The sequence below is a fragment of the Sinocyclocheilus grahami genome, unplaced genomic scaffold (assembly GCF_001515645.1).
Source record: "Sinocyclocheilus grahami isolate Dianchi unplaced genomic scaffold, SAMN03320097.WGS_v1.1 scaffold416.1, whole genome shotgun sequence".
NCBI lineage: Eukaryota > Metazoa > Chordata > Actinopteri > Cypriniformes > Cyprinidae > Sinocyclocheilus > Sinocyclocheilus grahami.
The window spans coordinates 571,884-586,826 of record NW_015505595.1 but is presented as its reverse complement, the minus strand read 5'-3'; the positions used below and the strand labels follow the sequence as shown (position 1 = coordinate 586,826).

The 14,943-nt window shown below is 36.9% G+C and overlaps 1 protein-coding gene across 3 annotated transcripts; it reads right to left on the bottom strand.

Moving 5' to 3' along the window:
- Nucleotides 1-1,575: 1,575 nt before the first annotated feature.
- Nucleotides 1,576-13,462, bottom strand: slc25a39 (solute carrier family 25 member 39). Of its 3 annotated transcripts, none has more exons than XM_016232694.1 (12): nucleotides 13,318-13,462; nucleotides 10,726-10,833; nucleotides 10,107-10,166; nucleotides 9,006-9,056; nucleotides 7,617-7,726; nucleotides 7,469-7,536; nucleotides 6,765-6,889; nucleotides 5,649-5,822; nucleotides 5,450-5,559; nucleotides 3,458-3,539; nucleotides 3,183-3,266; nucleotides 1,576-2,558 (listed from the first exon to the last, which is right to left on the bottom strand). In XM_016232694.1, the coding sequence occupies exons 2-12, from the start codon at nucleotides 10,820-10,822 to the stop codon at nucleotides 2,440-2,442; spliced, it is 1,080 nt and encodes a 359-aa protein (XP_016088180.1). In that variant the 5' UTR covers nucleotides 10,823-10,833; nucleotides 13,318-13,462; the 3' UTR covers nucleotides 1,576-2,439. The 3 variants fall into 3 exon arrangements, with proteins under 3 accessions (XP_016088180.1, XP_016088181.1, XP_016088179.1); XM_016232695.1 differs by having other exon boundaries at nucleotides 3,183-3,263; nucleotides 10,726-10,835; nucleotides 13,321-13,462; XM_016232693.1 differs by having other exon boundaries at nucleotides 10,726-10,835; nucleotides 13,321-13,461.
- Between the last annotated feature and the right edge of the window lie 1,481 nt (nucleotides 13,463-14,943).

Below are 14,943 nucleotides of genomic sequence, written 5' to 3'. Positions count from 1 at the left end.
GTTTATATGCAACCAAGGAAATCATTTTAATCTTAAAACCCCTTCAGACCTGAATTATTTGAACTGAACACATTTTTTTTAGCCACTTGATATTCGCTCTTCTCCAGTATAGAAATGAGTCTAAAATACAAGATTTGTGCCAACTCATTTTTTTATTAGATTTTGTTCATGTCCACTATAATGGGCGCCAGGACTGAACATAAAAATCCTCATATGTTAACCATACTTAATAAGTAGAGTTTGTGCACTATAGTTGAACTAGTGTTTAAGATTTTTAACTGTAAGAATGATCAATACAATAAGAATGTGGAAAAAAATAAGATGATAACAAATAAAACTTGTTTGATCCTTTTTGTTGGTTGAAGTGGGTGAATCTGAGTATATGTATAAATGTATTTGTGTGTATGTGAATGTGTACTTGTTGATTGTTTTGATGAATATATGATTGTGTGCATTATAGCATCAAGGCATCAGTGTGTGCGAGGGGGGTGTGAGTGTGTGTTGCTGTGTATTCGCTGATCTCACATGCACTATGGCTGTTTCTCACTAAAACCAATGAAACATTGATTGACAGGATATGGTCACTTTGAAGACAAATTAAATCATATTAATATTAATTTCATTAATTAACATCAATGGTCATAAAACATTAACATTAGAATTTGTAGCTCTGCATTTAGCTTTGAAATGCTTCCACAAATTTCTCAGCCTGTTACAACTAATTCATTAGGTTCCTGCTGATATCTTTCAAGACCCGATGTCCATTGCGATGGACATGAAATCCTGTTCTGCAACTCTGAAAGGTCTTCAAAATAACTTTGAAAATGATCATTTGATAGTCATTTTATAATATGTGCAAGTTGATGAGGCTACCATAAACAAAAATCTGCATATAAAAGGTAAAATGTGGACTTCCTCTTCTTCCTGTCTAGTTGGTTAGTCTCTTTTCTGATGCCTGTAGCTCAATCAGATAAAGTTAGGAGTCATATCTTCAATGTGATTGGTTGATCAGGGACCAATCAGTGACCAGGAATTGCTCATATTATAACATTTTATTGGTTTAAACTAAACAAAATCATGTGATGTCCATTTCAATGGACGCAGGGTCTGAAGGGGTTAATGTTTATATTATAATTGGTCATAAATGGCATGGCTGAACACAGACTCCGTATATAATATGCAAGTTTACATACGTCATAAAATGTACACCACCAAACCAAGAATAAGAAATATGCATGTTGATGTTTATGTGAAATAACTCCTGTTGTGCGAGAAACACACCCCCATGTCTGTCTGTCTAGAACAGGGGTAGGCAAGTTCGGTCCTAGAGAGCCGCAGTCCTGCAGAGTTCAGCTCCAACCCTAATCAAACACACCTGAACAAGCTAATCAATTAGTTATTTTTTCAGGGTTGGAGCCGAACTCTGCAGGACAGCGGCTCTCTAGGACCGAACCTGCCTACCCCTGGTCTAGAAGAACAGACAACACACAAACTTCTCTCACATTCAGTCAGAAATGCAATCTATGACAAATTTTTGTAGTATGCTTCATGCATAGTGCAGTAATACACATCAAGTTTCTTCAAGGTCTTTTATTAAATAAAACCCGAGAACTGTAATCATTTCAAGTCAGCAGTAAGTTTTACAGCAGCTCATATCTGAACTAAATGCAGTGAACAAGTGTAGCAAACAGGACAAGACCAGAGACCCATCCACTACACACTAGAACAATTATTGCCTTAAAAAATAATAATAATAATAATTTTGCATTATATTCTCAATGCATGAAACAAAGCTATAAAAATGTTCCTGTGGCTATTCCCGAGTCCAGTGCCGATTACAAAAGACAGGTCTTTTATACTTTAGGAGAGTTAAATATTTGCAAAAAAAGAAAACGATTACATAAAATAATAATCATTTTTGAATTTTTTTTCTTGCTGAAAATGAAGACACTGTAAAGCTCAGTATTGAGTAGTTTATCCATTCAGTCCATTTATCCACCGAGGTTTCTTCACCATGAACAGCAGAGGGCAGCCCTGTGCTTTGATAAAAGGGACTAAAGTCATGCATTGCACATACAACAACCTGGATGTCACGTTCCACCGGCAGCCATTTCAATAAGTAGGGCATTATGGGTAGGTAGTGCTTCTGCCAGCATGCTTTGGTACTGTTACAAAAGGCATCACAGGGTTTGTGGGGAAATTGTGCATTTATTGATGCATCATAATGCACGTCTTTCATCTCAGATGCAAAGAAAGTAGTTTAAGTCTCACAGCTTTTATTCCTTGTGCCAGTCAGCAGGCACATCACCCAACAACTAGAGTTTTTTCAGAGAACTAACTCAAAGCTTGGCTAAAGTCATCAGTTGTTTGCAGTAGCTGGCAAGGAGGAGTCTCAGCTTCCTCATCATCCTGGACAAACCTCTTGTCTTCTCGCTCATCTCAAAGTCCGCATCTCGCCTGATTCAGATTACGCTCCTGAAAGAAAGTTTTCCCGAACTCATAAGTGCTGATCATGACTGCACAGGCGGGAGCAACTTTGATCACTCTCGGGAGAAAACCTGAAAAAAATAAATGAATAAATAAAAATTTAAAAAAAAAGTCTGCAATTTCAGATTCAGTGTGGTCCTACCCAAAACTAACAATAAGTTCTATGCATAAAATATATTATACATCCAAACAAAAAGCTATAAACTATAGTATTATATTACTACTGCATTATTAATTCTGACTTTAAAAAAACGGGCATTGTGATATTTAGATTTTCTGTGTTTTATTGCGACATAAATTTTCACCAGATGACTTGAGAAGCTACATTTAGAAAGAATACATAATTCAAGAATGAGTAGGGTGATTACAATTACAGTATTAGTTGCATCTTAACTTCTTCACTTTCAAATGGTAAACCAAGATTTTATTTTGACAGGGGCACACAAAAATATGCGCTGCTGAACATGAGCTACAACGTGTGTAAATGCTGCGCTTCACTTTGAAACTGGTCGCGAATATGTTCACAGAAATAGCAGCCTGCATGATTCGACCATGATGATTTTATTTCAATATATCGTGCAGCCCTAATCCTGACTTTCACAAACAGGCCTCTTTTAACTAATGTCAATCTCTAGTTTGGTTAGTAAAGTTATATAACTACTCTGACGTCACTATCACTAGATCTTCGAGCTTACCTGCAAACAAACCCCTGTATCCCATGTCAATCCAGATATTCCTCATCATGTTCCATGTGGAGGACGGTTTCTTCACAGAGACTGCTGTGAAAGGTCAAAATGTCAAGAAATTTGGTGCCTGATAAATGTAAATAAATCTAGCTTAGGTAATCAGCTCCGGATTGTTTTTAAAAGTGAGCCGTCACCTAATGACATCATGTGTCACTCAGCATGCAGGTTGCATTACTCCACTCTTTCTAATGTGTTAACAGGAGAAACTACAGAAGCTGCTATACCTCCGAGTGCCTGCATTTCTCCTAACTGGATTTGTCTGCGTGTTTTCACCACGTCAAACGGCAGGGTCAGAATTGCAGCGATCTGTGTCAAAAAAATAAAAAATAAAAAAATTATATTCTGATAAGCCAGGAGGGTATGAGACACATACATTTTTTATTAAAGGGGTCATATGATGCTGCTAAAAAGAACATTATTTGGTGTATTTGGTGTAATGAAATGTGTTTATACGGTTTAAGGTAAAAAAAAAATAAAAAAAACGAATTTTCCACATACTGTACATTGTTTCTCCTCTATGCCCCGCCTTTTTGAAACGCGTCAATTTTTACAAAGCTCATCGGTCTGAAAAGCGAGGTGTGCTGTGATTGGCCAGCTGTCCAGTGCATTGTGATTGGCCGAATACCTCAAGCGTGTGACTAAAATGTTACGCCCCTTACCATATTGTGATGCCGTCAGGCCGGAGCGACGAGACAAAAACATTAAAACCCATTATAAACGAGGCATTTGTTGCATCCAGTGGGGACATAATTATGGATTATAATGACTTATACTGTCTTTTTACGTGTTGCATCGCGCCACGTAAACATAAAACCATGTCTGCATTTGTGATCGGAGAAATGACAAACTACAAGCCCTACTCTACACTGCTCAAAACTAGCGTTTGAATTCTCAGTGGCAAATCCTTTAAATATGAAAACGTACTTACAGTCTGTGAAACAGCCGGCATTGTAGTCTACTCTACCAGGATCAGGAAACAGTCCTCCATAAAATGCGCTGCACACATCTGAATATTTGGGTTGAACTGTTCTGGAACAGTGTTGTAAATACAACTTAACCACTGATTTCTAGTCGTGTCCTCTTTTGGAAGACCAAACAAAGTAGTTTCGCTTTCACAATGAAATGCAGGGCAGCAACAATACTACAGCGAGAATAAAAGTTATGCCTTCTTTCTTTGCGTGAACATTTGGGCGGCATTATGCAAATCTTCCCACATAGTGAGGTAGATATGTGGGGGCGGGTTAGAACGAGACGTTTTAGGGGGGCGTGGCTGACTCTTAACTTTTATAAAGAATATCTCTTTGGATTTGAGACTTTAGTCTTTGCAACTTTACAGATCTTCTTTACGCACCAAGAGCTTGTAACACTCCGAAGAGAAAGGAAAAATTGAAATCGCATCATATGACCTCTTTAATACTTTAATTCAACCAGGTTTAAAACCGGATTTAAAATGGCAGAAAAGACATGCATATTGTTACATAAAAACAAAAAAAACTGTTCTTTTGAACTTTATATTCAAAGAAAAATATGATCAGTTTCCACAAAAATTAACAAATATTAATTTCAACATTGATAATAATAATAATAATAATAAGAGATGTTTCTTGATGATTTCTGAAGGATCGTGTGTGACACTGAAGACACTTGCATCACAGGAATAAATTACATTGTACAGTATATTCAAATAGAAAACATTTAATTTAGACTAATAATATTTCACAATATTACTGGTTTCTGTATTTTGGTCAAATGGTAAACAGACTTATTTGGGAGAAAAACATACAAAACAGAAAAAAATTTATCACTTTCTATATATTATTAATTTCATACCGAATTATTCTATTTTCACTGCAAAAACAATACATTTCAATAATGCTTTTTTTGTGTGTGTAGTAACATTAAGTATGTAGTACAAATATACAACATGTAACTTGGCCATTAGTTAGATTTCAATTCAAAAGACCAGTTTCACTCATGTCCTATATTCATCTGGGACAGAAGTCGCCCCAGCATTTATTCTCATGCAAAATGCCCTTGTTGTTAATCAGTCAGGCCAGATAAGGTTATCACACTCTGCTCACATTGTTTTATCTTTCTCACCGAAGCTTTATGTAATCATTCATAAACTCCTCTATATTAATTTATAGCCATCAGATTCCATATTTTAAAGTGTCAACAAGTCAGCGATCATATCTGGCTTTTGAGAGTATACTCACGGCTCCTGAGACGGCCCCCGCTGTAAAACTGATGGTGAATGAGGTCGGTGGAGCCCTGTACCGCTCACACAGCTGTGCCTTCACTAGCTCATAGTTAAACCAGTACAGGGCTGAGGGGAAAACACAAAAACAGTCAAACATTGCATCTGGGGAACATCAGTTCAGCATCACGCTGTCAGAGAGTGTACAGGTCACTGACCGGAAAAGGGCACGTCCCGTAGGACAGTGGGTCCCCAGCCTCTCCAGAGAGATAACCAGCCGTCCTGAGCCACAGCCGAGCGGATACACACCATCAGCTCGCTGTACTGTAGCTTGCGGGACTGCATCATAGTCCGAACTAACTCCAGAGGGCTGATCACAGACACCGCTCCCACTGAGCAGCACAGAGAGAGACAATCAATAACCCACACCACAGCAACACTGGGAAAACAAAACTAGGGATGCACTGATAGTAACATTATGCTTTTATTTTGCCTAAATACATTTAAATCAATCATTATAAATTCTAGAATTGAATTTATGAATTGCGACATTATATGTACAGTATAACATTCTCTTATTTTGCAAAAGATTTCAAATAACAGTGTACACACTACAGTTGAAAAGTGTGGGGTCAGTAAGAACTTTATTTATTTTTTGAAAAATAAATTAATACTTTTATTCAGCAAGGATTAACCCAACAGTATCGACAATCAAAATTGACAGCAATGACATTTATAATGTTACAAAAGACATTTGAATAAATGCAGTCCTTTTGAACTTCAACTTTCAATTCAAAGAATCCTGAAAAAAAAAACATTGTTCCCACAAAAAAAATTATAATAAATGCAGCACAACTGTTTTCAACTTTGCCATCACAGGAATACATCTCACATGAAATATAAACTTAAATAGAAAACAGATATTTTAAAATGTAATCATTTGACTATTACTGCATTTTTTTTTTTTAAGCCTTAGCGAGCATTAGAAACTTCTTTCAAAAACAATTATAAATCTTATTAGTCGCCAAACGTTTCAACAAACAATAGTGTATATATTTGTTATAATACATTACTATTAGTAATATATACTAACAATATTAATATACAGATTTTGAAATGTTAGATGGCAGCAAATCTACATGTTAAAACAGGAAAAACGAGAAATAACAAATATCCAATACTGCCAATAACCAATACTGTACGCGCGTGTGTGTGTGTGTGTGTGTGTGTGTGTGTGTGTGTGTGTGTGTGTGCGTGTGCCACACTCATATAATTTTATGATCCTCATAATACACAGTACTTGTATGAGACAACAAGGCCAAGTAAATACTCACATCTTGCTAACCCTCCTGCTATGAGAGGGATATGGTCCCCCTGATAGCCCATGCCGTAACTTAGGAAGTCTCGCAGCTGGTCGTAACAGGTGAAATAGATGACTGTGGCAGGAACCGCCATCACCCTTCAAACACAAACACACTCACTGAAAACAACTTGTGCACCGATTACAAATGTGTGTCATTCCAAAGACTGATGTTTGTTCCTATTTGCTGTTTTGTAAAACCATGCGCTCAAGTGAACAGACCCCAAAAAAAAGGTTAATTACAGAGAACTTGATACAGACTTTCAATCATTAACATGTTATTTATACATTTACAAAGTCAAAGGGTCATTCGCTTGCACAGCGTCTCCTGCACCGCTATTCGGTAAACAGCATGACTACTGTCATTTTATTTTCAAATGACCCTTGTGAGGCGGTTCTTTTAATGGATCACTTCAATACACTCGAGTCATCTGTCTGACTTGGTCTACAGAATCCTTCACTCAACGATCTTTGTATCCGTCAAAGATTTATATAATTAAAATCTGTCTTATGAGGATCTGCACTTGTTAATAACACTGCACTTGTTCGATTAGAATCAAAGTCTTTAGACTGAGCTGGAGTTACAGCACACGATTTATAAATAGACACAAAAAACAGGTGTTACGATAGCGCCTGTTTTTATGTAACTGTACACTGGCTTTATGATGCTGCACTTACAGTGTGGGAGGAAGCCCGCTCCACAAAGACCTGAGCCCCTCGTTACGAGTGATCTTTACAAATGCATCCTGACAAACAAAAAAGATTAATCAAGAGTGTGTAAAAACTTAAAGAGTCACAGTTTGGAAAGATGCGAATGAATTCTCACCACGGTCCCGCTGAAGTGGGTAGGGGTTTTGTACCAGCTGGAGCAGCTTGACATATTCTGACACACATAGACGTGGTCCATCAACCCGTTACAATAGAGGAAGCATTTCCCTAAAAAGACAGCCAAAATGCAGTAGCATGAATCTAATTTGCAATAATTTTGCAAATATATTACAAATGACCAAGTACCCCCAAATTACTTAGAACTGACTGCAGTGATCAATTATATATATATATTTTTTTTTTTTTTTTTTTAATATTAAATGTTCCTTGTGAACTTTTATTTTCAATTTCAAAACACTAGATTTTTAATCTTGCAATTGGTTATGGTAGAATTTTAAACGGAAAGTTGTGCACTATATATATTGTATGGGTTAAAGTCAACATGAAATGACAAATTCATTTATTTTCTAAATGTTATTGATCTGATTTGATGTTGATTGTGCACAATTCATACATGCATATTATGTGCCTTTTTAAAAACAAATTAGCATAACTCAATCTTCCAGTAAAACTACAGATATATGCTGGACTTCTCCAATCATTTAGTCTGCTTAAACCCGGCCCCTTTCTTACAATTGACAGCAAGCTTGCATTCAGATCTGCCTCCATCCAATCTACAACCAATGAAGCGGCAATGAAATCACCGCCGTTTTCAATAATCTGCTTTACTCAAATGTATGTCACAATATAGAAAAAAAGAAGACCTGTTACTACTTCTGTTACCTTGCAACACTGCCTCAAAATGGTTACCAAAAAAAACAAAAAACAGAAGGAAAAGTAACAAACTGCAACCTCAATACTCTTGGACTGTTGTACAGACCTACAGTAAAGTAAGCAAACATGTGATGCATTGACATGTGGGTTTCCAAGAAAAAGTATTTTCCGATAAATTAAACAGATTTGGCGATTAGAACTGAGGTCTTCGATAAGAGGTTCTATAAATATTAGCAACCATGGCATAGACCATGCATGCCGTGAAAGTTGAACCAAATCCAACCTTGGCACAAACAAGCAGTCTTCTTACTATTTCTGGACATTACACAAGACAGGGTTCAAGGTAGGTCTACCTGACATGGATCTTAGTTTGTCCTAATGAGTTCTGTTAATGGTCCACTGCTATAAACATTTACATACAGCAGAGTAGACCTCGGAAATATTTTCCATCTTGTTGGGGTATTTACATATGTGCACATTTGTCATGTCTGTTTGCAATGTGACCTTGGGTTTAGCCCTTCAGAGATGTGGTATATAAGCCAAAACGTTGTCCACACTATGTGATTTAGTTGTTTTGAGGAGTGCATTTGGAATTCTGGAATTGGAGTGCTGGTTAGTGAAGCGAGCTTCTGGGATTTGGGAGGGGACCATGCAGTTCACATACATTACTCACATTTTGAAGGGCGGATGACCCTAGCCCAGGGCCTTGACTCTGATGCTACGGCTACAAGAGAGAGAGAAAGAGAAAGACATCTCATAGGCCTCATGCTGCTTCGCATTTGCATTGTGTTATCAAAAGCGAACAGACTACCATTCAAATGTTTGGGGGTCAGTAGACCTTATATAAGAATAAATGAGAAATTAAACTTATCCAGCAAGGATGCATTACATTGATCAGAATTGACAGTAAAGACATTTATAATGTTCTGAAAGATGTTTATTTGAAATGCTGTTCCCACAAAGAAATCCTAAAAAATATTAAGCAGCACGACTGTTTTCAACATTTATATGATAACTGATAATAGATGTTGTTTTCAGCACTAAATCAGCATATTAGAATAATTTTTGAAGGATCATGCGACTCTGAAGACTGAAAAATTAAGCTTTGCCATCACAGGAATAAATTACATTTGAAAATATACATTTAAAAAAAACAGATACTTTAAACTGGAAACATATTTTACAGTATTATTGTCTTGTTCAATTTTTGATCAAATAAACGCAGCCTCTGTGAGACTTCTTTCAAACACATTAAAAATCTTAAGAATCCGAATGACAGTGTAGCTTCATTTTTGCTGGTAATTAAAGCTGAAATGGGTCAAATTCTTCTAGCCCAGCTTAATATGCATTGACAACTGTATGTAAGCCATTTATATGTCAATGTCCCCAAAACATTTAAACACTGTAGTGCTATCAAAACTTTGCTTTGTTTGGATTATGACCGACACAACATAGCAAGGCGGATACAACCAGTGGTGTAAGTTTGGAGCAGGACTGAGTTTAGCAAGCACTGGCAGACAAGCGTGTTTTTAAGAAACCTGTTTGAAAGCAGTCACTATTTTTGCTATTCTAACTTGTGTTGCTAGTAGCACAGAAATTATTCACTTCAGCTTTAAGACGCACATTTCAGCTAAAAATGTAAACGGAGCAGGAAAATAAAAACATTGATGTTAAACTGGTGTGACTTGTATCATGTCTAGAGTAAATGCATGAAGTTCACCGTTCAATCATCTGTCATTCTTTCTGTGAAAACTTAAGAGTTTAATATCTGTACCTTGATAGAGGGGAGTTTGCTGGGCTTGAAGTCTGATCTTCACTACATCCAATGGTGTGACTGCAGGGAGAGAGAGGGACAAAGAGAAAGTATAATTTTGTCTTAATTAAAAAAAAAAGTTAGCATTTTGATTCCATCTATAAAGTATAATGCTTGCACAAGCACAGAGCTTCCAATGTCAAATTAAACTATAAAACTGTCAACCCTACTTTATGAACAACTACATTCAGTATCATTCCAAAGTTTGGTGTCAGTAAGTTTTTTTTTTATGTTTTTGAAAGATGCTCACCAAAGCAACATTCATTTGATCAAAAATACAATAAAAAATGAAATATTACAATTTACAACTCAAAAACATTTCTTATCAATTTTTGGTCACTTCTGATCAATTTTATGCATCCTTGATTACTTTTTTTTTTTTTTTCAACCGACTGACCCCATACTTGAAGGGTAGTGCATGTATGTTAAAAAGAATCATGCACATTATTTTTGGGATTTCTGCAAACACACAAAAAAGAAAACATTATGCTAAAATCAGACAAATGCAGCAAGTGATATCACAAACATGTTCAGTATTTCTACTGAATAGAGATATGATTGTGCTGATTCTTCTTCTCACCAAAAAGAGATGTTAGTACAGCCCCAGTGCCAGACGCCAGCATCTGCTGCATGGGTGTAATAGCAGCCGAGGGCCTGACCGCGGGCCCTTCCCCCATCCTGGCGGCCCACCTGAGAAACACAACAGAGCGCTCATGTTATACACACGTTTAGCTTACATTTATTTTCACGGTACTGTTTTATAGCTCCTATCATCAGGGAGACCAGCTGATCTTCTCAGTCCTCTGAATAACAATGTAATGTCATCTGCTACATTCATGCAAAAATTTATTCAGATCTTGAGAGAAAGCAACCGCTAGAGGCAGTGATGATCATAATGGCTAAGCAATAGTGTACTGATATCTAATCTATTGAGCACAGAGCCGTGGGTGGGTCGTGGGTCACCCTCCCCTTAGCCTATAGTACACCCCTGCAGAGGCCAGTAAAACTACCTTATAAGAAACAAATTTAGCATGAGACTTTGACCGACACCAAGAGTGCAGCCCGGATGCATTCACCATGCAATGTGCTCAGTGTCGAAGATTTGGGTAGACTTACAGGGATAGTTCATTCAAAAATGTAAATTCTGTCATCATCTGCTCACCTTCATGTTTCAAGCCTGTATGATTATTTTCCACTGAACATAAAATAAGATATTTTGAAAAATCTTAGTGACAAACAGTTTCGTTTCGCATTGACTTTCATTGTATGGGGGGAGGAAAATTAATCAAAACTGTTTGCTCATAAACATACTTTCAAATCTCTTCTTTTATGTTGCAGAGACTCCTACACAAGACATAAGGAAATAGCAGCATACTAGTAGAGGGGAAAACGGCAACACTTGTGGACTGGAGATTTTTAATCATTAGACTGGTATTACCTCCTACAGTACGGACAAAAACACAAAAGCTAGAGCAAATCACAGCTTTAGGCTACTGACACAGAAAGGAAAATCCATATGCAACTAACTAAAAGATGAACAGAGCAGATATTACTCATCAGTGAGCACAATGTCGATCTTCATGTTGCCCTGATGCATTTATGAAGTACAGGAGGCTGCTGCTAATACGCAGTCATATATTTCTGCTGCAATGCTGTATCTTTGTCAGTGCAAACACCTCAATCTATCTCATGTGTTCTGAGACTCCAGAATAACAGCTGAAGTGCAGTCCATCATCTCTAGAGCTGCGAAACAAACCCCAAACAGCTCTCATCTCACTCCTTCACATCCCTTCATTGAAAATATCATCAAACACAACAACTCAGACGATGCAATACAAATACTGCTGCATATACATAAAAACAGGATTGTTGAGACAATGACTAGTTTAAAAATGATTAGTTGGGGGGGGAACTATCATATCCACTTATAAAATAATCAGAGACAAATTTATAGACCTTACTGAATAATGACAATCTTAATTCAGACAATGCCTTGCCAAATTAATGTAGTAAAAGTCCCTTAATCATAATTTTTAAAAATCTTAAACTTTCCGTATTTTCTAATCTACATCAGAATATTTTACTAAACATTTAAGACACATTTATTAATTTTTGGGGAAATAAATTATAGAAATTAATACTTTTATTTAGCAAGGATGCTTAAAATTGATCAAAAGTGATGATAAAGGCATTTATAATGTTACAAAAGATTTCTATTTCAGATAAATAGTGTTCATATCGATATCGGAATTATATCGTATCGACCGAAATGAAGAAATATATCGTGATATCAATTTTGGCCATATCGCCCAGCCCTAATTTAACATTTAAGCATCAGAGTCATGTGACCCTGGAGCACAAAACCAGTCATAAGTAGCACAGGTATCAATGGGTCAAAAAACTATTTTTCTTTTATGCCGAAAATCATTAGGATATTACGTAAAGATCATGTTCCATTAAGACATTTTGTAAAAACTAAATTTTTGATTAGTAATATGCATGGCTAAGAACTTCATTTGGACAACTTTAAAGGCGATTTTCTCAATATTTCGATTTTTTTTGCACCCTCAGATTCCAGATTTTCAAATGGATGCATCTCGGCCAAATATTGTCCAATCCTAACAAACCATACATCAATGGAAAGCTGATTTATTTAGCGTTCATACCATGTATAAATCTCAATAAAAAAAAAAGACCCTTATGACTGGATTTGTGGCCCATACGGTCACATATTACATTAAAAGGAATAGGCCTGAAAATGTTATGCTGCTATCTTTGAGCCAAGAAACACAGCCGAAATTCAAAAACAAAGAACAAAACGTGCTGTTTACTCAAAAGAAACACAAGTCGAGGAAGTTGACCAAATCATGGGTAGCTAAAATTTTGCCTGTCCAGAAAAACTGACTATAACTGGCCTGGTTCGTACTAACGTTACTGGTTACAAATAAAAATGAAACGATTGTAGAAGGTCATGATGATTAGATAACCCGTGCGGTAACGACTCTCCTCCATCAGCCCAGTTTCATTAGCTGTGCGCTGATCGCATTAAGCACAATGGCGCGTGATAGCACATTGTATCCAGAGCAGTGCTAGCAACTGAGCGCTTTTGAAGCTAACGGAGCAGAGAGTGTAGTGTAATCAAGGAGTACGCGGGCTGCTCGTACAGATAACTCACCTTTTGCCTAAACCGGAGGGTTTCCGCGCATCAGCTCGGTTCGTGTCATTCTGAAGCGAGACTGTCTCCTCCGCCGCGCAGTCGAGGCTCTGAGCGTCGCGTCGGTCTCAATGCGCACAGCGTCAGCGGCGCGGCGCGGCGGGTCTAAATGAAAACGCACCGCGCCCCCTGGCGGCCGCTCTGGTGCCAAATACACTAACGGTTGAGGGTTGTTTTTGTCATGAAGCGAGAAAAAATGGGTCAAGTCGTGTCACGTTTTACTTAAGTTGTCCTCTAGGCAGTGAGAACTATAGAAGTAAGTTAGGTAGGAGTAAATTTAACGCACCTATTTATATTTCTGGATGTCTGCCATGAACTGAAATTATAAAACAGCATACCATAGAGCCATGATATATGATATATATGACTTCTAAAAAAAAGGAGTTACATAAGAAGTTACATAATAGTTTCTTAATAAAGCTATTCACATATGTTATATCCTATAATGGACTGTAGAAACAAAGGCATTGTTATACATTCCAATGATTAAGGTTGCAAGGCAAAATATATGCAAGTTCCTCCTTCCAGTATCCACAAACATGTGGAAATTTACCAAACTGAGAGATTGATTGCTTCTTTAATACACTCTTTTGTTGGCAAAACAAATAGTTTTCTTTGAATGTTTTTCTTTTTTTTTGTCTTTCCGTATCTCCCATAGATTATGAAATGTGGCACCCCACTTCAGGTTTTTTCAAGGAGACCACTGCCATCCCAGACCAAGGTCCTTGACCAAGGTCATCTAAAATAGGGTTAGGTATAAACTACATATACAGTTTTCCAAACTGGCAATTCAGAATAAGTTTAAAATATATTTTTGGACCTGGATAACTTGCTTTGACAAATAATTTTTTACTTGTCATGTAGAAAACTGTCAAAGAACAAATAGCATTAAAACTGTTTGGTTCAGAATATCTTCTTTTGTGTTTATCAGATGAAAGAAATGTATACAGGCTTGGATGGAAAATTTCGGGGTGAATTATCATTTTAACATAATTTAGCTCTCATAAGGTTTTAGCTCTCTGTAAGTTTTGTGTACAGAAATACAGCTTTCCCGTTATCAGTCATGACTATAACCAAATTCACTTTGACATAGTACTCATTTACAACCTATCCAAATATACAGAACAGAAACACAGGCTTGTTTCCTGCCTCACAACCTCAAGAGGTTTATTAAAAGGTTTCCCTCTGAAGTCCCGAGAGATCACATCCCTCACGCTAGCATGCAATGAACCAATTAATACTATAAGCTTGTCTTGTTTTTTTTTCATGCAGAGAGCAATTACAGGGTTACAGCAAAAGGTTTATTTTGAGATTCTGCAGTTCATTGTCAAACACAGCATCAACAGGTTAGGTCATCCATTTTTAGCAAATCGTAGGTGGATATCACAACTGTGATGCCTTGGCTTTTATATTGCTCCAATATTCAAGAGTTTAAAAACAGTTGTGGAAACTAAACCGTGTGGGTCTGCATTACCACTTGGCTATTTGTTATGCAGTGTGTTATTACAGTTGTTAATGTTGTTCACAAATATTTTACGTGATGCAACACTCTGAATGATGACACAAAGTGAACAGAAGACCCTA

What these genes read in the sequence shown, in the direction of transcription:
- slc25a39 (XM_016232694.1), bottom strand. Translation starts at nt 10,822, where the DNA reads ATGGGGGAAGGGCCCGCGGTCAGGCCCTCGGCTGCTATTACACCCATG. An exon ending in AGAAATGCAGGCACTCGGAG is followed by an intron (nt 3,267 to 3,457) that starts GTATAGCAGCTT and finishes GACCTTTCACAG; the next exon opens with CAGTCTCTGTGAAGAAACCG. An exon ending in ATACAGGGGTTTGTTTGCAG is followed by an intron (nt 2,559 to 3,182) that starts GTAAGCTCGAAG and finishes TATTTTTTTCAG; the next exon opens with GTTTTCTCCCGAGAGTGATC.